Source organism: Ochotona princeps, chromosome 11 (assembly GCF_030435755.1).
Source record: "Ochotona princeps isolate mOchPri1 chromosome 11, mOchPri1.hap1, whole genome shotgun sequence".
Lineage (NCBI taxonomy): Eukaryota > Metazoa > Chordata > Mammalia > Lagomorpha > Ochotonidae > Ochotona > Ochotona princeps.
The window spans coordinates 36,091,635-36,118,019 of NC_080842.1; the positions used below are offsets into that span (position 1 = coordinate 36,091,635).

The 26,385-nt window shown below is 39.8% G+C and overlaps 1 protein-coding gene and 1 long non-coding RNA gene across 2 annotated transcripts in view; one reads left to right on the top strand and one right to left on the bottom strand.

Annotated features, from left to right (window-relative positions):
* The window catches only part of LOC101530912 (probable ATP-dependent RNA helicase DDX60), an 81,592-nt gene continuing 55,207 nt past the window's right edge, over nucleotides 1–26,385 (top strand). Inside the window, exons 1-14 of the mRNA XM_058670018.1 lie at nucleotides 1–110; nucleotides 3,385–3,491; nucleotides 3,662–3,731; nucleotides 4,445–4,634; nucleotides 6,919–7,260; nucleotides 8,633–8,749; nucleotides 12,264–12,422; nucleotides 14,282–14,440; nucleotides 17,981–18,122; nucleotides 19,246–19,401; nucleotides 21,107–21,212; nucleotides 21,637–21,752; nucleotides 23,204–23,364; nucleotides 25,092–25,344. Coding sequence (XP_058526001.1) covers nucleotides 3,488–3,491; nucleotides 3,662–3,731; nucleotides 4,445–4,634; nucleotides 6,919–7,260; nucleotides 8,633–8,749; nucleotides 12,264–12,422; nucleotides 14,282–14,440; nucleotides 17,981–18,122; nucleotides 19,246–19,401; nucleotides 21,107–21,212; nucleotides 21,637–21,752; nucleotides 23,204–23,364; nucleotides 25,092–25,344 — 1,975 coding nt within the window. The 5' untranslated portion in view covers nucleotides 1–110; nucleotides 3,385–3,487. The remainder of the gene's footprint in view (nucleotides 111–3,384; nucleotides 3,492–3,661; nucleotides 3,732–4,444; nucleotides 4,635–6,918; nucleotides 7,261–8,632; nucleotides 8,750–12,263; nucleotides 12,423–14,281; nucleotides 14,441–17,980; nucleotides 18,123–19,245; nucleotides 19,402–21,106; nucleotides 21,213–21,636; nucleotides 21,753–23,203; nucleotides 23,365–25,091; nucleotides 25,345–26,385) is intronic.
* LOC131481388 (uncharacterized) lies at nucleotides 12,291–20,434 on the bottom strand. The gene is made up of 3 exons (XR_009246278.1): nucleotides 20,366–20,434; nucleotides 19,100–19,176; nucleotides 12,291–12,374 (listed from the first exon to the last, which is right to left on the bottom strand). It is a non-coding gene; the product is annotated as an uncharacterized LOC131481388 (long non-coding RNA).

A 26,385-nucleotide genomic window follows, 5' to 3' on the forward strand; every position in this document is an offset into this window, starting at 1 on the left:
GGAGCGCCCAGTCAGACGCAGTTCCAGAGTGTGCTGCAGCTCTGCTGAGGTTCTGCTGGGTCCTTTTCCTGCCTTGCCACCTTGTGGAGCGAGCCGCTAAGCAGCAGCAGGTGCTGGTGGGGATTTAAGATTGTGAAGAGTGGGTGGTGCTTAAGGGTGGGAGGTGGGACTTGGAGGGGGTCACCCAATGGAGTCTTAGTCCCCCATCGGGAGGAGGACAGCTGGAAAGGAGCTGTCCCCTGGCACTTGTAAGTCTCTGTCCACGTTGGATGGATGGAGCTCTCCGTGCAGCTTCTGGGTGCACAGAGCTGGGAAATGGGGAGCTTGTTAAGGTGCCCAAGGAATTCTCCTCTGGGGGAACCTGGACAGTAGAAAAGGAACTAATTGAAGGACGTGAGATGCTCCCCATTCCAAACCGATCAAACCTGTACAGGACAGCAGGATGCATGCTTTCTCCTAAGCAGCATCTAAGGTTGCACACTGGGAATCTGAGTTGTACTAGGATCTCCCGGTTGGTGCCTACTGAGGCTTAGGACAGGTTTTTGGTGTTTTGTTTTTTGTTGTTGTTGTTGTTTTTGTCTCGTTTTGTTTCAGTTCGAGGAGTGTAAAGAATGTATTTATGGCTAGGGGCAGGCTTTGCCTTTCCACTGCTGCGTGACAAATGATCACAAGCTGAGTGGAGGGGAACAATACTCCTGTAGTGGTGTGCCGTTTCCGAGGGTCACAGGTCCAGGCTTAGGGAAATTGAGTCCCCTCCTGGCTGACTTCCAGGCTTTGATGCTTATTTCGGCCACGGAAGAGCTGAGCTCCTTGTAGCTGAAGGGTTGTGGATCCCAACTTGCTGGCTGGCTCTTGGCTGCGGATTACACTCTGCCTCCAGAGCCCACCCTTGGATCCTGGCTACGTTATTAGCCTGCAGAGGTGTTCCCTTGCAGGTCTTGAGAACACCATAACCCCGGGAGGGACTCTTACTGCCACGGGTCCTGCTCTTACTGGAAGGATGGATATGTCCAGAGTCAGTGTTCTCAGCATGGTGAGAGGCTTGGAAACAATCTTAAAATTCTGCCCACCAGTTTTTCTTCATGCAGCACTTCGTGTCACGCTTCCACTGAGTTCTAAGTGGTAACACACGATTTACCTTCTTTCCCCAATCCCTCCCTTTTACTTCCCTTTTCTCATCTCCCCCACTCCTCTGCTTCCCTTTTAAATTTATTTGAACCAGAATCCAAATATCACTCTGACATCTGTGATTGGATAATAGTGCCTTTTGAGTTTCGTTGAATCTCTTCTATTTCCCCCGTCCTTTGTAGCTTTTCTTAGTCCTTGTGCCATGTAACAGGTTCCTCTCTTTGAATGTCTTTGAGTCATTAGGCTAACATTTTGATCATATTCCATTCGGATTGGGGAGGACGAGTTACAGTACTTTACAGATGGTGGGGACGCTTGCCTCTGTTATTGTGCTCTTTCCTAAAAATACCAAAATCGTCCACTCATTAAGGATTGCGAGATGCTTATATGCTATCATTCTTTTTCTGTTAACTAGCTGGATTACTTCTAGAGACAAAATTCTCCTCATCTACTATTTGGGTATCCATGGTGTGCAATTGTTAGAGGCAACCAAAATGTTAAAAGGTCTACATATTAGAAGTAGTTTGAATAAGCCAGAAGCAGCTTAATGTAAAAAGGAGAAGTTTCTACAAATAACTTAGGCCACACTCCCAGGCTTAGGCTGTAAGGGTCAGTGGGTCTTTTGCAGGCACTGATAAGAGTAAGAGCAAGAGCCCATTGTCCACCACACCCAGGCTCAGGATGTAAGGGCCAGTGGCCCTGATAAGGGTAAAAATAAAATAGCCCCATAGTCTGTATTTCACAGATATGTTACCTATTGCTTTGCATCTGTAACCCCTTAGCTTAGAATAGTTTTGTCTTGTCATGATGAATAAGGACTTGAGGCGTTCCGCGGGCCTCTAGTCTTGCCTGTAATTGATTGGAGTGTTTCATACTTGCTTTAAAATGATTGGAATGCTTTTTGTGGGCACAGACTTTGCTGTAAAGGCCAAACTGGCCTGTAAGAATCTGGCTTGTCCCTGGCTTGGGGTCTTGCTTCATCCACTGGTCCTGTGTGTCCATGTGAGGAGCTTGACCTTGGCTAGCCAGCTCAATAAACTGCTTGCTGATTGCATCCACTTCTGGTTCTTTGCTATCCAACGGTGGGACGATTTTGGACCCTAACACAATATTTAAGAGAAAGGATAACTTCCTGATTTCAGCAATCATTATTTTTTGATTTATGATCTGTAAGGAATTTTAGATTCTAAAGGTCACAACAAATGCGTGATAATTACTCCAACACAATTCTCATTAGGTCTCATGTTTATGTGATAGTATTATGAAGGGAGCCAATACAGTATACTTCTCAAATGCAGTTCTGTAAATAGAATACTTTCCTTCCTTCTTCCCTCCACTTGTCTTTCTTTCTTGTAATTTTTGATATTACATTTTAAAGGTTTATCGCTCCACAAAATAGAGTTCAATAAGCAAAAACTAAAAAGACTCTAGTTCAGTAGGAATGTAACAATTACCATTGATTATTCCCTGTTCTCTCTCCTTCATCCATATCGGATGTGTTACCAGTCTTTTAATGTTTATTTATTTTTGTTTATTTGAAAGGCAAAGAGCAGGCAGTGAAGAGAGAAAACAGGAAAGAGAGACAGATACAGACACACACAGAGATCACCTATCTTCTGATTCACTCTCCAAATGACCCTAACAACCAGGACTGGGCCAGATGATGCCAGGAGCCATGAGTTCACTATGGCCCAACCACTGCAGCCATCATCTGTTGCCTGCAGGGTGTGAAATCCAACAAGGGCTAAGCTTTGATTCTTGGATGAAGGGGAAAATTCTGGAATATGCCCTGAAAGATTCTGCAGACCTGTACGCCCATATTTCTCCAGCTCCTCCTGGCATGGTTAGTCTTCCTCTCACTCTATGTACTAGCCCTGCTGGCTTCTTTTCAGAGCCCCCTTCCATCCAGATTTCTTTATGCCCCTGCACATGGCATTGTGCTATTCCATCTGCCTGGACTGCTATTTTGCCTTTGTTGCTCAATGAGTTCTGACATAATCCTTTGGATCTCAGTTCAGGGATTTCTATTTCTGGAAAGCTCTCTTTGACCTCACGGACTGTCTGTCACATTTGTGTTTTCCATGGATTATGTGATTTTAGGATTTGTGGTTTTTCCCCCTGCTTGATATAATTTCAGGAGAACTGGTCACATGTTAACTTTGTTCATTCTTGTCCAATATTTTGCTTTACATATAGAAGTCACTTAATCCTATTCATTGATAACTAAGATCTTTTATTCTTCCTCTTCCTTTGCAGGCCTGCCATTTTCATTAGCAACAACCATTTAGAGGAACCAGAGTAAAGGATATTTACTACATTGTAGCTTCCAGTTCCAGTAGGAGGCATAAAAGCAGCAAGAATGGGTAATTTTCAATGGGAAATATTCATACATGATTAAACAGTGATTCTCTTAGCCCCACAGATTTAAAGGAATTAAAATAATTATATTACTGTTACTTCATTCTCAGTGATAAAATATAATAACTTCCTTGAAAAAAGATTTGAAAATGACTTATCTTTCTCTCTTTTTTAGATTCAAAAGAATGCTTAAAGTTTTTAAACAAACTGTCAGATATAATTCTGACTCAGATGCCAAGAGCTCAGTGAGTATCTTTGTTATAATGAAAATACATGGAAACATCTCTTTTTTTTAAAGATTTATTTATTTTTATTGCAAAGTCAGATATACAGAGAGGAGAGACAGAGAGAAGGATCTTCTGTCAGATGATTAACTCCTCAAAATTGACCGCAACGGCCAGTACTGTGCCGATCCAAAGCCGGGAGTCAGGAGCTTTTCCGGGTCTTCCACGTGGGTGAAGGGTCCCAAAGCTTTGGGCTGTCCTCGACTGCTTTCCCAGGCCACAGGCAGGGAGCATGGATGGGGAGTGGAGCTGCCAGGATTAGAACCGGCGACTATATGGGATCCCGGCGCTTTCAAGGTAGGGACTTAAGCCACTAGGCCACGGCGCCGGGGCTGGAAGCATGTATCTTAATGTCCTTTACCAGGGTACTTCATAAAATGTGTGGGAAAATGGAATTAAAAACTTGGAAATTTGCTTCAAAAGTTTATAGAAAATGCATATTATTAAAAAATGACATATTAAAGCTTATCTTCCAATGCTCCATTTTCATGAACAGTTTGAAACACCCTTGAATATATTTGTTTGACTTTACACTGATAGTGTGTGTGTGTGTGTGTGTGTGTGTGTGTGTGTGTATTGCTGACAATTATAATAATGAGGTCATAGCAATATTACTTCCTTTTTTGGACATTCTTTAATCTCCATTTGACCTTTTTAAAACTCTTCGATTTTAGGTATTCCAGCATATTCAGTGATTTTGTTGAATCTGAATTTTTCCTGATTGATGGAGATTCATTATTTATCACAATGATATGTGAGCAGTCATTAAGGAAGGGACAAAACCTCCACTTCTTCTATCTGGTTGAATGCTATCTTTTGGATCTCACTAGTAAAGGAGGACAATTTGCCATAGTCTTCTTCGAGGTAACTCAAGACAGTTGAGTTCTTTCTTATGATTTCAGAGTTAACAAAATCCATTAAATTCTTTCATGTATAATATTTTTTCCTTATTAGAAAGCAAATGATACCTTCTTTTAAAAAAAGATGTATTTATTTTTATTGGAAAGTCAGATAAACAGAGAGGAGGAGAGACAAAGAGGAAGAGCCTCCATCCGCTAATTCACTCCCCAAGTGGCTGCAACAGCCAAGCTGAGCGGATCCGAAGCCAGGAGTCAGGAGCTTCTTATGGGTCTCGCATGTGGGAGCCCAGTCCCAAGGCTTTGGGCTATCCTCTATTGTTTTCCCACGCCACAAGCAGGGAGCTGGAAGGAAAATGAAGCAGTTGGGATAGGAATTGGTGCCGCTATGGGATCCTGGCATTTGTAAGGCTGAGATTTTAGCCATTAGGCTGTAGTGCCAGGCCCAAAGTAACTGTATTTATAAAAATTCAAAAAACTTACAGGAAGAAGACATGGCACAAAACTGACCCACAATTCTAGCATTCAGAAATGACTACTCCTGAATTACTCTCATAGCAGAGTTTTATTGCAGGGAAGGTACATGAGGAATCTCCTCTGTAATGGCCTGCTTGATGCCCGATCCTAGTCTCTAACTCTGAGAAGTGCTTGTCTTCAAAGTCAGCAGTACAAGTATTCAAGCCCAAAATCACTAGCCCTGCTTTTTTTTTTTTTTTTTTTTTTTGGTTCTGTAGTAAATACCTCTAAGAGAATGTTGTGTTTTTTGCTTGATTATAAATATAGTGAAAGTTTTCTTATTCTTAGAAGTAACTAATGTTTTATACTTAGTGATTTTGTGCATAGATTTGTTCTTATTTTGCAATCCAAACTATCGTTACGGTTTTTTGGTACTTCTAATTTAATATGTTGCTTGTTGAATAAATTATTTATTGGTCAGTTTTTTGTATGCTTTTCAGGTCATAGTAGGAGACTCGCTATAATTGCATAGCAAATCCCCACACTCAACTAAAACTGAAAATAAATAATATAGCTGCTCCACTTGCCATCCAGTTCCCTGCTTGAGGCCTGGGAAGGCAGTAGAGGACAGTCGAAAGCCTTGGGACCCTGCACGCGCATGGGAGACCCGGAAGAGGCTCTTGGCTCCTGGCTTAAGATTGGCTCAGCTTTCGGTCATTGCTTACTTGTGCAGTGAATCATCAAACTGAAGATCTTTCTCTCTGTCTCCCATTCTCTCTGTAAGTCTGTCTTTCCAATAAAAATAAAAATAAGTCTTGTAAAAAATTGATACAAAGTAAGTAATTTTCACATATTTCATGAAGCTGATTTAGGAGCACGGGGTACTTCTCACTTTTTGGCCTCTCTCCCACGTTTTCCACCCACCCTCCTTCTTTCTTTTTGTTTTCTCCTAATTTTTACAATGGCAAAATTTTCATTTCACTTCACAAACACAGATTTAATACTCAATTTCGTAAAAGATATCAACACACAGCAAGCATTTAAAAAAACACTGAGCTATTATTCCTTGGGCGTGTACACAAAGGCTGAAAACAATAGTTAAGTCTCAGGATGTCAGTCTCACTCATGTATGTAGGTTACACATTTTTGTACTTTGTGTATGAGTTATCACAGATCAGGGAAAACATGGTATTTGTCTTTTTGGTGGGCTGGCTCTTTTCACTAAACATAACGTTTTCCATTTGGATTCATTTAGTTGCAGAAGACAAGATTTCATTCTATTTTTTCATGGCAGAGTAGTAAACATGATGTTATAGGTTATGTTTTTAAACATTGCTGACTGCTTGCCAAGTTGTTTTGAAGAATTATTCTGGGTCTTGATCTAGGGCTAGCAATCAAGCTAGCAGCTACACTTATTTTAGTTCCTTTAGAGCAACTAATGCTGCCTCAGGAGGATTGCAATGGCCTCTAGCAACCATTTAGAACAAAGCGATCCACTTCTGTTTCCTACTCCAGATAATTCATACTTATTCATCATTTTCTTTCTATGGATTTTTCTGTCCTTTTTCTTTTTGAGGTGAGAATGGAGAAAAAGAATTAGACACTGGAAGGGGGAAGTGTGATACACCCTGAGTATGATGTACCAGCCTATGGCAACACATGTTTTTCATGTAAATTGTGATGGATGCTCTATTTGTGAGCAGGGCCTATTTCCCAGCTGTGAGACCAAACACAGTGATGTTGAGCTGTATTCCTTTAATGCCTGTAATGATATGTATTAACCAGTTAATGAATGAGGACATCAAAATAATGCACCTTACCACTATTCCCTCCAGGATGCTGAGTATGCATATTTCAAATTCCCTGAACTTCTTCCTTTGAGAACTGCTTTGATCCTTCATCTTAAGAATAACACCACCATTGATGTCCGAACTGAATTTTCTGGATGCTTGTCAGAAGAGTGGAAAGTCTTCTTGGAAGCAAGTTACCCATATTTCCTGATAGTTGCAGATGAAGGCCTGAACCACCTGCAAACACATCTTTTCAATTTATTAATCATTCAAACTTGGTCATTGAAGGTCAATGTTGTGCTTTTCTCAGGGCAAGCATCTGATATTCTTCGACTTAATGCTTACTTTATGCTAAGCTTGTCTGCAATAAGGGAATTTTTCAAGAAGGTAATTTATATCTAAAACACTTTTTTTTGGAATTCTACAAAATTTTCTAACTTATGTGACTCAGTTTTCTATCTCCTCTATGGAAATTATCATAGATTGAAGAGAGATATATAGAAAGTAATAACAACAATACAAGAGGAATAATTTACTGAGCCCTTATTGTTGTAACAGTAATGCAAGGTACTTAACTGTCACAGTAACTCCATATGACATGTGTTAGCATTGCTTATGGTTTACCACTATGAAAATAGACACCAGACTATGTAATTGACTCATCATCAATGCCAAATTAGGAATAAAACATTAGTTTGAAAGAGGTGGTCTAACTCCAGCCCCCATTTTCTTACCCAATACATTGTGTGTTGGCTCCAAGTTAAAGATCAGATCGTATAAGTTAGAGGCAAAAATCATGTCTGTTGCTGAGACATCCCAGTGAAATAGTTAATGTCATGGCCTTTAATAATACAGTTTGCCTCCTAATTTGTTGAACATTCACCTTAATCATTTTGAAGATTCCTGGAATACAATGGAAATGCAACTGAATATATTGTGTTCAGCAATGAAGACTTTGCAAATACTGTTAAAAATATTGCTGATAGCTTGCTGGGTGATAGTCCTTGTTGGGGAAATAGTTTCTTTGCTATGAACAAATTGTTGGAGGTTTGTTGCAATAAGCTACTTTGCATGAAATAGGCATGGCGATATTTTGAGGTGCAGGAAATGTGCTAAAATTAGAATACTACAGAAGTGGCAGATCTTGGTAAATTACGAAAGGTCATTTAATTGTATGCTTAAAATGAATGAATTTTGGGGCTGGCATTGTGGCACAGAGGGTTAAGTCACTTATTAGGACATTAACATCCCATAGATGCATCAGTTTGAGCCCAAACTGCTCGGTTTTCAATCCAACTCCCTGCTGATGCATGAGGAAGGAAACAGATGATGGACCATGTGTTGCAGCCCCTGCCTACCCATGTAGGTGATCTGAATGGAATTCTGCAATCCTGAGGCCTAGATTGGTCCCAGATGTTGAGTTTAGGGATTAAACCAATAAATAGCTCTTTCTGTCTCTCCATCTTTCTGTCACTCTGTTGTATAAGTAAATACATATTTTTTTAAAGAATGAATTTCATATTAAATCTAATCTCAAAACAAAAAATTAAAAGGAAAAAATCATTTGGTAAAGACCAAATATCTCTATTTGGGAGGACTTAAAAACATCAGTGATCATCTGCCATCAAGTTAGTGCATTTTCATTTTCTAAACAAATTTTTGGTAAAGATTGTATCTTAAATGTCTTACTTTCTATATTAAGAAAATATTTGAACAGTTTATTTATGACAATTCGATCTGACTTTCCTTTATTTCACAGAATGTGGAGACAATTAAGAGTGTTTATCAAACCCTGCTTGAACAACTGGAAAAAAGTAGAGATTTACTACTAGCACCACTTTTTGGAGATTTAAAATGGGAAAATCTGATGGAAGAGGTACGAAACTTTAAAAATAAGACTCTATTTCAACTAACTTTTTAACTATGGAAAATTTTCAAAAATAGAGAACTGTTTGTGGAAAGGGAGAATTAAAAGATAAATCTACTCTGATACAAAATCATTTTGAAATCTACATACAGTTTTTCTCATGGTATGTGTTTCCATGTTATCTTTTCCCAGTGTTAATTTTTAATGTAACCACGATACATTTAATAAAGCCAGGAAATAAAAATTGCCACAATACTACTAACGAAACATCAGACCTTAATTGAATTTCACTTCCTTCCCCACGAATGTCCTTGTGTTCTAGTTTGTATCCAGGAAACCATATCTATTTAGTTGTGGCTGTATGTGCTTTTTATGCTGCTATTCTAAATGAAATGTTTTCATACTCTTAATTTCCTTTTCAGATAGTTTGCTATTAATATATAGAAATACTATTGATTATTGTTCGCATCCTGCAGCTTTATTAAATTCACTTATAACAGTTTTTTAAAGGAGTTGTTAGTTCCCTGTATGTATAAATCATGTCGTCAGCAAACTGAGACAATTTCACTTTTTCCTTTCTGTGTTTGGGATGCCTTTGCTTTCTTTCTGTGGTCACAATTTCTGTCCTTTGAAGATAATTTGTCCCTAGGAATGGAGTCTGTCTCCTCAGATCAAGTCCCTGTCTGTGTAACTCTATGGCCTCCCTACAAGTCCTCTGACACTTCAGATTGTACATGCTTTGAAATTCATTTCCTGGGCTTGGCGGCGTGGCCTAGTGACTAAGGTCCTTGCCTTGATCCCATATGGCCGCTGGTTCTAATCCCGGCAGCTCCACTTCCTCCCTATCTCTCCTCCTCTCAGTATATCTGACTTTGTAATGAAAATAAAATAAATCTTTAAAAAAAAAAAAGAAATTCATTTCCTATAGTATGAACTCTTCCACCTCTATGGTTTTGTTTTTTAAAATATTTTCAGTTTTAGGGTCGATTTAGTCTCCCATCACTTATTCTAGTTCACCTTTCACTAATGTCCTGCTTCTGTGCTTTGTGATATGTTCTGGGTCATTTTCTGTTCACTACAAGGTCTTGAGTTGGAATGTGGTAATAGACGAGTTGAAGAACTGAGATTTGGAATGTGTCAGTTTTGTTCACACAGAGATTTCGCAGTGCCGTTGCTCTTCTTAAGCAGTGCTGTGAAGGTGACTGTAGGATGTATGTAGTTGTAAAGTACTCAATAGTTTTAGGAAGTTGATTACTACAGATTCTATTGTCCTCAACTATAGGGCTATATCACAAAACTGTATCTGTATGATAGAAGTTGAAATATGAAAAATGGTTTGTGAATAGCCTAGCGCTTCTTGCTGAAATATACAGTAGGTGAATTTCATTAATGCATGTGTCATATCTAGATTTTTCTCTGTCCCGGTATTATTTCTTTTCTAAATACCCTTCATACGCATCAAGAGGTTAAACCACCCCTTGTGAAACTGGTGACACAAGCAGTGCCAGTTTGTGTCCTGGCTGCTCCGCTTCTGATTCCCCACGCCTAGCTGCATGCTAATACACCTGGGAACGACACGGGAGATGGGGCCAAGGGCTTGGGCCCTTGTCACCCACATGGGAGTTCTGGATGGAGGTCCTAGTTCCTGGCTGTGGCTCTGACCTGACCATGGCCGTGACCATGCCCAGCCACTGAGGTCATCTGGGGAGTAAAACAGCAGATGGAAGATTTCTCTTTCTCTCCTGCTTTCTGTCACTGCCTTTCAAATAAAAGAAGTAAATCTTTTAAGGAAAGTAAACTCTCACTTTTAAAATATATCATTTCAGTGATATTCTATGTTTCTTTTTTTTAAAGATTTATTTATTTTTATTACAAAGCCAGATATACAGAGAGAAGGAGAAACAGAGAGGAAGCTCTTCTATCCAATGATTCACTCCTCAAGTACCGATCCAAAGCCAGGAGCTTTCCTCCAGGTCTCCCACGTGGGTGAAGGATCCCAAGGCTTTGGGCCGTCCTCGACTGTTTTCCCAGGCCACAAGCAGGGAGCTGGATGGGAAGTGGAGCTGCCAGGATTAGAACCGGTGCCCATATGGGATCCCGGCGTGTGCAAGGCGAGGACTTAAGCCACTAGGCCAAGGCGCCGGGCCTGATATTCTATGTTTCTAACAGTTGAGAACATGTCACATATAACTTTTTTATTCACTCTGTAAGATTATTCTATAAACACTTTCTGAGTTCACTAAAACTTCAAAAATTTTGTATTTACTGGGCACATAACATTTTCCTAATTTAATCTGTTTAAAAATTGGCTGTTGCAAATAACTCTGGTGAAAATCTTGGTACATAAACATTGGTGCTTGTTTGGTATTTGGTATTATCTAGTTAAGCTAGATCCATAAAAACAAAAATATCAACATGGTTAGGGATAATTATATTTATTGTTAAATGGCTTTGCCTTGTTTTTGTAATTGTATGTATTAACAAAGTATAACAGAGATGATACTTCACATGATTTCTAGTGCTAACATTAAAAAGTACTTTGCTAACATGAAGGTAAAAATATACCATTTAAGTTTTTGTTCTAATTTTTGCAAAAGACACTGTGCATGTTTATGATTTGGTAATGTTTCCATTTCTATGCAGTTATGGTCTTACTAATAATTAGGTTTCTTCATATAGTTATTGGAACTTTGTGCATTTGCATTTTGTTTTGTTTACTTTTTTAATAAAGTTTTATTTATCTTTATGGAAGGCTGAGTTACAGAGTGAGAGAAGGAGACAGAGATCTTCCATCTGCTGATGCACTTTTCACAAGCCAAGAACCAGCAGCCTCAGAGAACTCAGGAACTCAAGATCTCCTGTTGTCCTCCATGGTCACCCTCCAAGCAGTATCAGCAGGGAGCCAAATTGAAAATGAACAGGCAGGACTTTAACTGATGCCCAAATGTGATGCCAGCATCACTGGTGGTTTAACCAGACACACCACAATGCAAGTCCCTGAATTAGTACTTTTAAAAAAGAATTTGTGTGTTTACTTGAAAGTCAGAGTGACAGCAACAGAGAGAGATTGAGATTATTTCCATTCACTAGTTCATCCCTTAAATGGCTGTAATATATATAGGGCTGGGCTAGGCCAAAGGCAGGAGGCACTAACTCCTTCATGGTCTCACACATGGGTTGTAGGGAATCAAGCACGTGAGCCATCTTCTGCTGCCTTCCTAGGCACACTACTAGAAAACTGGATTGAAAGTGGGGGAACCAGGACTACAACCCACACTCTGATATGCCAGCAGCAAGTGGTGGTATAACCCATTAGGTCACACAACACTTCATTGTGATGTTTATTAACCTATGGGTTGCAATGATTTTCCCATTGAAGTTTTTTATATTTTAAAAGAATCATAGTTCTATGTTGTCATTATCTATCTTTTCTGCATCATTTCTTCTAAGACCAACTTAAGAATAAAAACGAGTAAAAAGTTTTGTAAATACAATGACATGTTACAATTTCCTTCTGTGACAGGCCTGTGAGACTGTTTTTCGCCTTGAGCAAGTCTGGCCAGGGGGAGCTGACATTCGGCGTGTCCATTGTGTTGCTTCATGTGCGTTGTCCTTGGGAATGTACCATCGTTTTCTAGAAAGCAGAAAGACTACAACTGATCAGAAAACCGACACTGATGAGGTGTGATTGCTATTTTACTCAGAAAAACCATGCTCTGCACTTCCTTTTGTAAAAAAAATTAATTTCTTTGAAAGGCAGCATTACAGAGAGAGGGACAGGAAGAGACAGAGAAAGTGAGAGATCTTTAGTCCACTAGCTCACTCCCCGATTGGCTGCGACGGACGTCTGCTGCATCCCGGGTTGCACATTCGCAGGGAGCTGGATTGGGAATGGAATTGCTGAGCTGGAAGCAGCCTCGCACTCCCACAGAGATGCGGGCATCCCAAGTGTCAGTCTAACCGGTCGAGTCACAAGCTCTGCCCTGTGGTTCAGTGTCTCACCATACAGATATTTAGTCTAAATCGTCTCAAGAGGGGAGACGTGCTCTCCTTTGCACTCCTCCTAGTTTCTCAGTCACATGATGCAAGCTGGAGTGATCAGAGCTGCAAATCCTGCAGCTGTGGTCTCACCGTGAAGTTGGCTGATGTTCCTTTTGAGTGGCTTTGATGGCTGCCAGCAGTAGAGCCTCTAACTGAGACTCAGTTACTGCCAAGTCCTATGGGAAGGAATCCCAACTGCAGCTGAAGATCCTGAACCACGTTTACATTAGCTGCTACTAAGCCACAGTTTCCTTTCTCCTCCTGTGTCTCATATCTGTATGATTCTAAAAAAGACTGTTTCAAAAAGGCCGAACAAAGGGTTAACATGGTGGTGCAGTGAGTTAAGCCACAACTTGAGATGCTGGCATCCTATATTGAAATACAGGTTGGAGTCCTGGTTGCTCTGTTTGCACTCCGGCTTCCTGCTTATGTGCCTGGGAAGGCAGAGGAAGATGGCCCAAGTGCTGTCTCTCCCCCTTTGTTTACATAAATAACTACATAAATCTTTATACATATATATATGTGTGTGTATATATATATATATATATATATATATATATATATGCACATACATATGAAGAGAGACAGTATGTTGCGGGGTGCGAGCAATATCACACCAGACAAGTCTAGGGTTTATTAAGGAGTCTTTATCAACAAAGCTTGGTGATAACAGGGCCCATTAGAAATAGCAAATCACAAGTCCATATGGCAATCCAGTCAATCAAAATTCCAAGAGGAACAAATGGTCATTACCCTCAAGTCCATCCGTTAAACTGAAGACCTATGTCCCAGCTTCCCCAGCAATATAAGTTATCCCAAGATACATACAGTGAACAACCTGGGCACACTTGTAAAGCTATACACATTCACCTCTCCCTGGCTTTTCTGCCCACATTCCATTACTACCTGCCTCACTTCTCCTGTAACTGTCAATAGTATACAAATTAGAAATACAAAGCATCTTAGCATTAACATCTTCACTGTCCAACCCAAGCAGTGAACAGAGTGAGGAAGGCAGACACACAGGGACTATGCTGGGGAAGAGGGATATCTGTCCTTGGAGCTGTAAGTGGGAAGCAGGAGGCCAAGCAGGTACTGGGGAAGTCAAGAGTCCTAGTGCCAGAGTGAAAGAAGCACAGGACGAAGAGAGAGAGAGACCCTCCCTATCATGGGCATTTACAGGGGCTTGTGAGGGCAGTGGTTACACAACAGTGCAATACTGCCCCCTCTCAGGTTCCAGGTGATGATAGGTGAGCATCACGGGTGGGCAGGAGGGAACACCTAGGTGGTGGTGGACGGGAGTGGCTTCTAAGCTCATGACCCTGAACGAGCTGCCTACCTCACATGTGGAGAGAGCATGACCCAGAGAGAGTAGAATGAATAATGTAACAATGTGTGATTCCCACCCAGAAAAGTGTGATAAACAGCTTTATTTGTGCTGTGTTCATTACATGGCTTTCACAGCTGCCAACTGGGTCTTGTCTCCTTTGTTTTATTCAGGTGGAAAGTAATTGCTTAAGCCTGCAGGAAGTGGAAGATCTGTGCAGACTGCATTGTCTCAGTGTGGTGTTTCTCCTCCACTTACCTCTTTCGCAAAGAGCTAGTGCTCGATTCATCACTTCTGATTGGATTCAGGAAATTCATACTTTTTTACAAATGGTAAATATGCTGTTGATTTAATTTGTTTGCTACATAAAGACCAGTAGAGAGAGGCCAGCTGAGAGGATCAGAAGGAAATTGCACAGGCAGTCTCCTCTGAATCTTAGGTTGTGTTGCAGTGGACAACCAACTGCAGAGAATCCACTGGAAACCATTTCCTGGCTCTTGACCACTCATTCGGCTCTCAGGGGAGCTGGATGTACAGAATGAGGTGTAGCCGGAGTCACCTGATTCTTAGGGAAGTTAGGATGGCTTTTGCATGAATCCTCTGTTGAAATCCAGAATGGGACGTGGGGAGGTAATTTTTGAATGGAACTGACCTAAAAGTAATTGAACTAGACTAACTTGACTTGTTGGGGTGAGATTATTTTCACTCCACTGGCATAAGGGCAATGTTGGATGAGCAACTAGAGTTCCCTTGCAGAAAAGCACATTTGTTGCCCATCTGAGTTTGTATTTGTGATATAGTAAGTATTAGATGTATGAAAATAGCACCAATGTGGATCCTGCTGGTGCTTGGGTGAGAACATGAAGTCTTATATTCCAAATTCCATTGAGGAACTTCTCTCGAGAAATTTTTATAGTCTGTTACAAGACAGCAGAGAATGACTATTTAAAAGGTGACAGGAAAAAACAAAGAATAGAAGATTCCATTTATAGCTTCTATTACATTTCCTTTAGTCATTTCAGGTTTATATGGTAAGCCTCTTGATATTATATGTGAGATTTTGAAATGATGTATTATAGCATCTGTATTACTGTGCAGTAGCTTTGTAAGCTTGTTTCTCAGAAATACTTAACGCGCTTTGGTAAATTTTATATAGGTTGAATTACATGCAAACTATGGGATAATATGCATGTGATAGTTGTATTACTATACACATTTAATGTATATTGCCTATGTACAGTTGCCATTTATGAAGAATTTTCTAGAGTTTTTAAAATGTGTAACAAACTCTTAACTGAAAGTACTTTACAAATATATGCTTAATAAATTGTGAAATATGGTAAATTGCCCTTGATGGACATGCCTTATGTTGTTAGCTGAGAGAAAACCTTGTATTTAATTAGGACAACTCTGTTGGGAATGGTAATAGCCACGATTTATTCTGCACTTGTTTTAGGTGTTCATTTGACTTCCATTGCCCCACGTAGATATCACGAGTTCTTTACATCCTTGTGTTAGGAAGGAGCAACCTGAGCTCCCAAAGGTTGGCAGGCCATCAGCAGAGCTGGTAAAGGAGCCAGTGGGAAGCTGACCTCTGCTTTGTCCAGCTTCTTAATAAGCACTCTGTGCATGACCGCTGATTGTAGTCAGCCACCCTTCTTGCTTTTCCCACAGTCGGTGCTTTGACCTTGGCAGCACACTATTGCTTGAATTGGGGTTTCAGGTTGCAACTGAAATATTCACAGTCATGAACATGTTTTGAAGGCTCTGGAGAAAGCAACTAGCAATCATAGAAGGGATGGTTTCGTGTGGTTTATTCCAAATCCTGATACCTTGGAGACTACACACCTAGTACCTGAGGGACTTTTTGTTCCAGGTGAAGGAAAAGGGTCTCCACAGCTGTCCCACTTTCACAGATCACTGTCAGTGTGGAGTGTGGTGCGCATAGTCACATCAGCAACAGCTGGATCCGTCTTAGAAATGCACCATTAGAACCCAGTGTGATAGCCTCGTGGCTAAAGTCCTGGCCTTACGCATGTCAGGATCTCATATGGACGAAAGTTCATGTCCCAGCAGCCCCGCTTCCCATTCAGCCCCCTGCTTGTGACCTGGGAAAGCAGTAGAGGATGGCCCAAAGCCTTGGCATTCTGTATCCACTTGGGAGACCCGGAAGAGGCTCTGGCTCCTGGATTTGGATCAGCTCAGCTTTTGGGGAGTGAATCAGCAGATAGAAGATCTTCCTCTCTGTCTATCCTCCTCTCTGTTTATCTGACTTTCCAATAAAAATAAATAAATCTTTTTTTTTTTTTTAAAGAAACACACAATTAGGTCTCAGGCTTACTGAGTTAGAATCTTGGGCTGATGGCCAACAAGCAATCTGTGTGGGTAACAACTTTTCCAAGTGAAGCTCATGCTCACCTGTAGAGTCGCTCTTGTACGACTCATGGAGCTCTCTCATGATTGGTTCATGTATAAAACTGCACTATGGGTAGGCAAGTCAGCGCTTCTTTGAAATCTATGATTTTGTTATTAACTCTGGGGATACTCTCCAGCTTATATGGATAGAGCTGGGCTGCCAAATGCAGCACCAATAGCCACAAGTGGACCATGAGCTCCTGCAGTGTGGGTACAATGGCTGAAGATGTGCTATCCATTTAAAAAAAATACCAGGGGTGTGTTTGGTCTGGCAAGTAAAATACCAGTTGAGATGACTGTGTCCAGAGTACCTGGGTACCAGCTCTGCCTCCTGATTCTGGTATCATGCTGATGCAAACCCTGAGGGGCCATGGGGATGGCCCATGTAATTGGGTTGCTGCCTGTCTTAAGGAAACCTGCATTGAGTTCCTGATACCAGTTTTGACCCCATCCCAGCCTCAGCTATTGTGGACATTTGGAGAAGGAAACAGCAGATGTGAGATCTCTCTGTCTATATGTGTGTCTTTTTCTCCCGCCTTCTCTTTCTTGGAAGGAAGGAAACAAGATTAGATTTCACAAACCGTATGAAAATTTTGAAATTACTTGTATGTTAAAATGATAGCATTTTAGATATTTTAAACAAAATTGTTACAAATTTCTGCTTAATTTTTTTCAAAAACATGACTTCTAGAAAATTTAGTCCTCACATACTCTATTTTTGTTGGGTAGTGCTGGGTTGAAGTTGTTCAGCAATAGAAATCAGTATGTTGTTCATATCTGGAAAGCACGTTGTTCATATGTGGAAAACACTTGTGTTTTGCTGTAAAGGGAGTGTGGGCAAAGAAGGCTCCTTTTCTTGCTCTGAACTGAACTCCCCAGACACTGTCACCGACTGAAAGCTGAACTAGGCTCTGCTTGTTGGCACTGCTCCCTAGCATCTCCCCTCCCATGAACTCACTGTAGTTAGTGAGGATCTCACCTGCTAGGTGGGAACCCAGCTGGCAGGTGCACATTGCTGATGTGGGATGGAAATCCGAGTTTGGAAGTTTCAGCATCCTCTAGACTTCTGAAGAACCAAAGACTCTTTAAGATTTTTTTTTTTAACCTGGAAGATTTGAAGAATATTAAAGCATGGGTAAAACAGAGGCGTACTTCAGAAATATTTCTGTTGGCTCAGGACTTCAGCTGTGGATCACAGTGTGAGACAAAAATAAAATTGCATGTAGGATAAAATACAGATTTCCCTGATTCAGGACACAGAATTATATTGAACCCACCATTTGCTGAGTATTGTTTTTATTTGTACTTTGTATATATTTTCAGGTACAAATCACATATCATTAGAACTGTAACAGCCCTGTCCACCTGCCGTTTGGATAAATTAAAGCAGCATTTGAAATCTCTGTGTCACCTATTATTAATGTGAAAATAGTAACTATTTCATTTTCCATTTTCAGAAAAGTTTGTGTGAATACTTCATCCTAAGTAACATAAGTATTTTTGAATCTTGCAATCTGAATTTACTTCACCTTTCTGACTTAAATGATGAGGCTTTGTGGAAGAATATTGTTTTTTATTATGAAAATGAAAGTGTACAAGGTACCACTTCAGTATTATCATAGTGACAGTTCATCTAAACATTAAAATAAGTTAAAACTTTAAAGTAATGTCTTATTCTAATATATAATTTTTCCTCCTTTCCAATCTTTATTTATGTATGTAATTTTTAGCTATTTATCACTAAGTGTTACTCTAAAGTAGTTCTGGAAAAACTGTGTTCAGGTATTTGGCATTTCCTTTAAATGTTAATCTTTTTCTAGTTGAATACAAGCATAATTCATCTATAAAATGTATTCTTGGTAATATAATCACTCCATACTACTACATATTTATGGAATCCTTTTTTTCACAAAATAAAGCCAACTTATATGTTATCTAATTTTATTTTCTTGGATTATTTTCTTAGTAGAAGTTCTTTGGTATTTCTGAAAATTCAGAGCAAAATGAAATGTTTTGAGAGAACTGTGACTGGGTGATTATTCTTGAAGCTTCTTTGCTAGGATTTGGTTCTCCTTCCTATAGTAAGCAAAGGAATAAGTTGGCTTCATGTAAATATTCAGCCCTGTCACATTTTCTGATTTCTCAAAAAATGTAGTGTTTACTCACTGTAAAGTTTTATGTGCCATTATTTAAAAAATAATTTATTACTTATTTATCTGAGAGGCAGATAATGACAGCAATATCAATGATGGGTTATCCAAAGCTGGGAGCAGGGATCTTGACCTGTGTCTCCATGTGGGTGGCAGGGACCCACTACTGGAGCCATACTTGCTGTCCCTCAAAGTCAGCAGCAGTAGGAAGCTGGAATCAGGAGCCAGATGGGTGACTTGAACTCAGGGACTCCAGTGTAGCGTGTGAGTGTCCTAATCAGCTTCTCAGCAGCTAGTCTAAATGCCTGCCTCAACACTGTTCATTATCCTAATAAAATTAAATACCCATCATCTATTTTTGTTAAGGAAATCATATTTTAACATTTAATGATCAAATTAGGAAATAAGACAAAATTTAAAACCTACTTTCTGGTGGTCAACACTGGTGGTCACTTTTCTGTTGGTCCAATATGGAATGGGTTAATTTCAGAGCTTCATGAGTTCTGCAGGTGGAAACACATGTTCTGATTGTGGATGCCTTCTTGTGTTCAGTACTCTGCTCTGCTCTGTAGGCCTGCATTTGGATGTGGGAGAAGTCATTATGAAGGATTATGAACATCTCTGGAACACAGTGTCAGCGCTGGTCACAGAGTTTGAGGTTGGAAATCCTTTTCCTCTGAGAACAACGGAAATTTGCTTTCTTACCAAGAGCCCAACACCAATAAAAGGCAAGAAATTCCTAAACCACTTGGAAATAAGCATGTGGGTCTTCTGCAAATGTTTTGAAAACACAGTTTGAGTTGCATGCACAAATAACTCTGATGTCATACATTTTAATAATGAATATTCATTACCTTTATCATCATATCCTGTGAGTGATAGGCTGTGAATCTGAACATTTCTGTTTTACATATAAGTACTGTTGGAAATTTAAAATGGACAGATCTGTAAAGGGTCTTCAGAAAGCTAATAGAAATGCATATTATAAAAACAACATGATTTTCAATCCTTTTCTGTCAAACATCTTCATTTTTTTTTTGAAGTTCTGGCAGTCATGTGGTATATGACTTCCATTTCAATGGCAGTGTAGAGCCTCCTAAAAATCTGTGCAAAACCCTTGACATGCTGTGTGTGAGATACCAGTTTTTTTCTCCTTCATCTTATTATAGTTAAGTTCAAAATAACACCAGGAGCCAAAGTGAATGGGAAGCTGAAAGCCCTGGACAGCATGGGCTGCTCTCAGTCCTCCAGAGGCTTGCCCTCAGCTGCCTGGACAGAGCCAGAAGGAAGGCCTGAGAGAGAGAGAGAGGAGAAAGAGAAGGTGTCAGAACAGGGACCTCTGCAGAAAGCTAGCATCCCTAGGAGCATACCTAAGTGTTCTTATCTCCACATCCTTGTTTTTCAGCAAAGATGGCCACAGACTAATCTCACTGACCCTCGAACATAGGACTTCTTTAAGAACTTAGGATTTAAATTTAGACAGTTAGCAGGATCAAGGTAATGACAAGCCAAACAATTCACTTAAATGAGCTCCAATGGAGACTCTTGCATGTGGTCTATTGATCCCAGAAAGATGCAGTGACAGATGGTTAGGTAAGGTGAGGAAGGGAAGAACATGGTTGCAAGACCCTTATGTGCAGGGGTCCGCTGTGGTGGACTGCTGGGAAAGATCATTTAGAATCTTGAACTTACGTGTAAGCTATGTTGGAGCTGTGTTTCCTGAAGAACTAGAGAACTTCACTGTCTATTCTTTATGACTTTGACTGAGGCATTTTGTCCTTGGCATTGCTGGCCTGTTCCACATGAGCTGTTGGAAGAAAAGTGCTTAGGCAAGGGAGAGCAAACATACAACAGTATCAAGAGGGTAGCAGGTGGAGCCACAGCAGTCTATTTAGAACCATGAACCAGACATTACTTAAGTCACTCATTAACCTCTTATCATAGATATTTGGTGTATGTCATTTGTATCATCTTTGGGTGGCTGTTTAAAATCAAAGAGGACTCAAGAAAATATTGTAATGATATAAAATAATTTCATTATTATTTGCAGTTCCACACTTACAATTTTTGTTTGCATTCTATGTGGATATATGAAAAAAAGCTTTTGATAATTTCTGTGACTTTATTTCCAGATTCTTTGTTTTGTAAGAAAGAATACTGAAAGAAATAGATACAAGCATACATAATTGGCATACATCTGCTTGTCTATCCATCCACTTATCCATCCATAATACCAATGACCCACCCACATGCATAAATGTTGTATCTTTGTGTTATGTTTTGTTCCAACATGTTTTAATGTGAGAAAAAAGCTTTAGGAAAGAGCTGAAATTGATAAATGTTGACAAAAATCAATGTAAAATATTTTTCATGCGAAATTGTATAAAATACAGTGCCAGTATGAAGGTTTCACATTTCACCTTTTTTTTACAGATGGCTCTGAGAAAAAGATGACTGATTTGGGTTTCATTCCAATGTCATCTGCTATAATTGATAAGTTTGCTGGAGACATTCTAAAGGATTTGCCCATCCTAAAGAGGTACAGTGCCCCAAGTGTGCCTCATTGCTGGTGTGGACTGGAAGGGTAGCAGATCAAATAGAGACTGCTTGCAATATGCACTTGTAACATAATGAATTAAATATCAAAATTTGCCATTTGAGCATTGCTGGATATATATTTATGTAATCTACTTTAAAATTAAAATCATCTGAAAATATGATTTATTGTGAAGTGTTGAATGAATGGATATTTGTTGATGCTAATGGGACTTTGTAAGTGACATGAAGCAGTTTCTGACTTCCTGAGCCCCTGGTAAACTGCTCTTTGGATGCCACCAGCCACCTCACATTAAAGAAAAGGGAGCTGTGACTTTCAGAAATATCATTAGAAAATGCAATCTGTGCTGTGCTATGTTGGGAGGCATGCCATTTCAAATTTGTGTCTGTCTCTTTTTGTCTCACAGCAATGACCCTATTGTTACTTCCCTGGTTAAACAGAAGGAATTTGATGAACTTGTGCATTGGCATTCTCACAAGCCCCTTAGTGATGAATACGACCGGGCAAGGTGCGATTTTGAAGGTGAGCTCTGTGACTCCGGGGAAGCAGATTGAAAGTAGGCCCACTTTCTGCCTTTTATTTTATGGTGAAAAAAAAACTGATGACATTCAATGGAATTTTTAATTCAGAGTAATTGATAAGGTATTTAGGTGTATGTCAGCAAGTATGGATGTCTTGGGAGGAAGTGCACAAACTACAGAATTTGTCTCCACAAAAGCTAGAAACTATTATAAGGAAAAATGGCTTGTGATTTCAGTCATGTTTTACTTACTATCAAATATATTGAACTATCTTCATCCCTCTTCCTCAGTTGACTCCATCTAAAATACCAGCAGGGTATATTACGCATCCACCCTCAGGGCTGTTGAGACTCCAGGAGATTCATAGACCAAAGTAGATCAAAGCAGAATAAAGTGGGGATCTTGTCTCTAGTTCATTCCTTGGCTTCATCTCACTGTTTTAACCCCTAATGTCTACACCACCTTTCGCAGAATCAGTAAAACTTAACTCTAAGAAGAATCTAGAAACATGCACAGTAAGAGTGTTTTTATAAAATACTTATCAACCTGCTCATATAAATAGCTACCAAGAGTCTGCAAGGGAATACTTTAGATTACCCATTAATATCCTTCAAAGTGGTTTGGTTTGATGATATAGACACAGAAAAGTTGCTTAGTTACTCAATTTAGTTTTGAGTATTAGAGTTTTTGAGGTTTGTGGGAGGAAGTCATGCCGTGATTGCTGGAGCCTCCTCTTGCTGGGATTTACTACAGTGAGCACTTCGGTCAGTTTCCAAGCTCTTGGTTCAGTAACTGCAATCCAGTATACTAGATTTTTCTATCCAATTATTTTTATTGTAAAGATTTACAGAGAGAAGAGAGAGAGAAAGACCTTCTATCTGCATATTCACTCCTCAAATGGCCACAACAGCCAGAGCTGAGCCAATCCAATTCTCCCATGTATGTGCAGGGTCCCAAGGTCTTGGGCCATGCACAACTGCTTTCCCAGACCACAAGCAGGGAACTAGAAAGGAGGTGAAACTGTGGAGACACAAACTGGCACCCATATGAGAGCATGGCATTTGCAACGCAACGATGTTAGTGACTAGGCTAACGTGCCAGGCCCACAAGTCAGTATCTTTGACAACTGACTTCTTGATTCTGCCTCTCCATTTCCTGAAACCTCACTCACCATGCACATGGCAAAGGTAATGCCAGAATCTGCACTATGTGTAGCATTCTGCTACATGTTGTTGGAGGTAGACTGAAAGAATATTTTGTCACTTTCCTTTTTAAGGTAATGAGTTATTCTACGCCACAAAAGACTGTGGCTTAAGATGTGCTCCTGGCCAAGTAGTTGAATTAGATTACCACACCAGAAGACTGCATATGTGGGTGGGATGCTCTGAAGAACTAATGAAAATGCCTCTGGAAAAATTTAATGTTATGTCATCAGCTTTTTTTTCTTTTCAGAAAACTCTAGAGACCCCCGTGTACTACGATCTGTACAAAAATATCATGTTTTTCAACGATTTTATGGGAATTCGTTAGAATCAGTCTCTTCAAAACTCATTGTAACTCAAGATGTTAAAGGAAAGAGGAATTTTGGTGACTCTAAGAACAAAAAGACTCGTGTAAGTTCTAAAAATTATACAAAACAGTTTTGCATTTGTTTTTCTTAAACTGTTATCTGTTTATCTCTTTGGTATTTTTCTTGCTAAGAAAATAATCTTCATATAAAAAGTTATATAAGTTACTTTATCCATAATAATGTACATGCACATTTAAAAAGAAGGCATTAAGCAACTAAAGAGTTGACATTAGAAATGGTGAAATACCATTCTAAAGATAATTATCTACTAATGACAATGAAAATCTTTTTCTTGAAAATAGATATGGTTGTGTAATACTTATTTTCAGACCTAATTTTAAAGGCTACACTTCCCCTAAAATGGTTGAATAATTAACTCATCCCCTTTTCAAGTTTATAATCTCTTCATTTCCTTTTTCTATGTGGGCTTGATTCCTACTTTATCTGGCTCCTTTTTATCTTTTTTCTTTTGGCATATCATTTCCTTTTTTCCCAAGGGCCATAATAGAGGATGGAGTACCTAAGTGAGGAAAGTTAAATCTGTTTCTGGAATAGTATTACTGATCATTTCCCCTTCATAGAATATTCTGTCTATCAGCTAATATTGTTGATGTCCAAGTACCAAAATTAGTAAATTTGCTAATCTTTTTAATGGTTTTAAAGCAAATATTCTTTTGCTATGATAAAACAATGAACAACTCATTAGGTTTTAGACTATTTCTGTGGACCTCAGTTGGGGTTAAGAAAAGGCATGTTTATTTCTTGAAAAGTTTCTTATAAAATCAGCAGTTTAGCATCTGAGATAGCCAACTGAAGAAAGCAAATCATGGGGTGGGTGTTTAGGATACTCACATCTCACACTGGAGTCGCAGGGTTGAATTTCAAGCTCTGGCTCCCAATTTCAGCTCGTCTTCACTCAGAACCTGGGAGGAAACAGAGGAGGAAACAGTGATGACTCCTGTTCCTGCCAGTTATGTGGGAGACCTCCTTGGGTTCCAGGCTCCTGAGGTTGGCCCAAGTCATAGCAGGCATGGAGAAATCAAACACTTGATGGATTCCTTATTTGTACTTTTATGTAATTAGCTAATTATTAATGTTTTTATTGGAAAGGCATATTTACAGAGAGAAGAAGAGACAGAGAGAAAGATTTTCCATCCACTGGTTCACTCCCCAGTCCGAAGCCAGCAGTCAGGAACTTCTTCCGGGTCTTCATGGGGAGGAGGGTCCCAAGGCCTGGGCCATCCTCCACTGCATTTCCAGGCCACAAGCAGGGAGCTTGATGGGAAGTGGGGTAGCCAGGACACAAACTGGCACCCATATGGGATCCTGGCAGGTGCAAGGCAAGGATTTAGCCAATAGGCTATAGCACCAGGCAAAAAGTATTCTTCCTTACTTTCTGTCTCTATCTTTCAAAAAGGAAAAAAATAAAACAGTAAGCATCAGGGGCGTCTGTCACATGTCTGCCTACTTAAGCTTGGTGAGGGTATCATAACTGAAACAGAAAGACCCCAAAAAGAAAACAAATTTGAGTTTCAACTCTTCTGAATGCTTATTTTTAGAATACTTGTCTACAGAGAGCCATTACACTAAATCATATTGCCATAGGTTTTCATTAAATAGAGGTTTAAGGAAAAGATCTTTTTTCATGACTATTCAACTGCAGAACAATAGACTAAGTCATTAGTGAACAGTTAAAATATCGTCTCACTCTGGAAATACAATCACAGAATATGCCCAACTGCTGATACATGTTTCTCTTCTTTTGGGCAGGAGACTAAGGCTGAAATAATTATTAGAGAGAATAAGAAGAGGTTATTTGCCAAGGAAGATCAAAAAGAGGAACAAAAATGGAATGCTCTTTCATTTTCCATTGAAGAGGAACTGAAAAAGAACTTAATCTCTGGAATTAAAAACCTAGAAGATTTTTTAAAATCATGTAAAAGTAACTCAGTGAAATTTCGAGTGGAAATGGTAGGGCTAAATGCCTGCTTAACTGCGTGGAAAGAACATTGCCGAGGTGAAGGTATATGATTTGGTTTTCTTTCTTTTTTTATTATTTTTTTTTAATACCATTTACATAGTTGAAAGGGATGCATGCTACGTGTGCCTCAGATTAGGGTGGGGAGGGCCATGTATGAGGAAGGTGTGTGGGACAAATGTTTTAGTTTATTTTCTTTTTCTCCTGTGTTTGCAAAGGAGGAGGGGGCCCCTTGCTGTCAAACCACATCAGCACCTGGGGATGGGGGACTGTCCCTTGATGAGGCCCTAGGTTCCTTCTTTTTCCCAGCAAGCACTTTCATTCTGCTATCTTGCATGTGCAAAATCAGCCCCTCACCAAATACTACGTCCCAATGAGAGGTCTGAGTCTTAGGTTATGCTCTCTCTTCAACCGAGATGTTGAATCTGAATTTTCATTTCATTGTTATTAAAGGAGATCAGGATGAGCAAGGACTTATGGGATGTAGAAATGCATTGCATTTATTTAGGTAAAGTTCCTATGTTGGCTATCCAAAACTGCTTTTGTAGATCCAAAATGTCATCCATGACCCATGCGCCTCCATCTTTGCCTTCCATTGTCATTGGCATAGGACTTCAAGTCACCTCATAGTCCCAGATGACTGCATTTTTAGCAGCTCTTAGAGCAGAGAAAGGAAGAGCCATCTAAGTTCCACATTTCACCTTTTAAAAAAAGATTTATTTCTTTTTATTGGAAAAGCAGATCAGATTTACAGAGAGAAGGTGAGACAGAAAAATCTTCTTTCCACTGGTTCACTCCCCAATTGGCTGCAATGGTAGGAGCTGAGCCAATCTGAGGCTGGGAGCCAGGAGCCCTTTCCTTATCTCCCACAGGGTTGCAGGTTTTCAAGACTTTGGACCATCCTCTACGCTTTCCCAGGCCATGAGCAGGGAGCTGGATGGGAAGAAAAACAGCCAGGACATCAACCAGCACCCTTATAGGTTTTCGACACTCGCAAGATGAAGATTTAGCAATTGACCCATCATGCCGGGCCCCACATCCGTCTTTTATGAATCTTCCATGTCATTAGTCAGATCACCATCACAA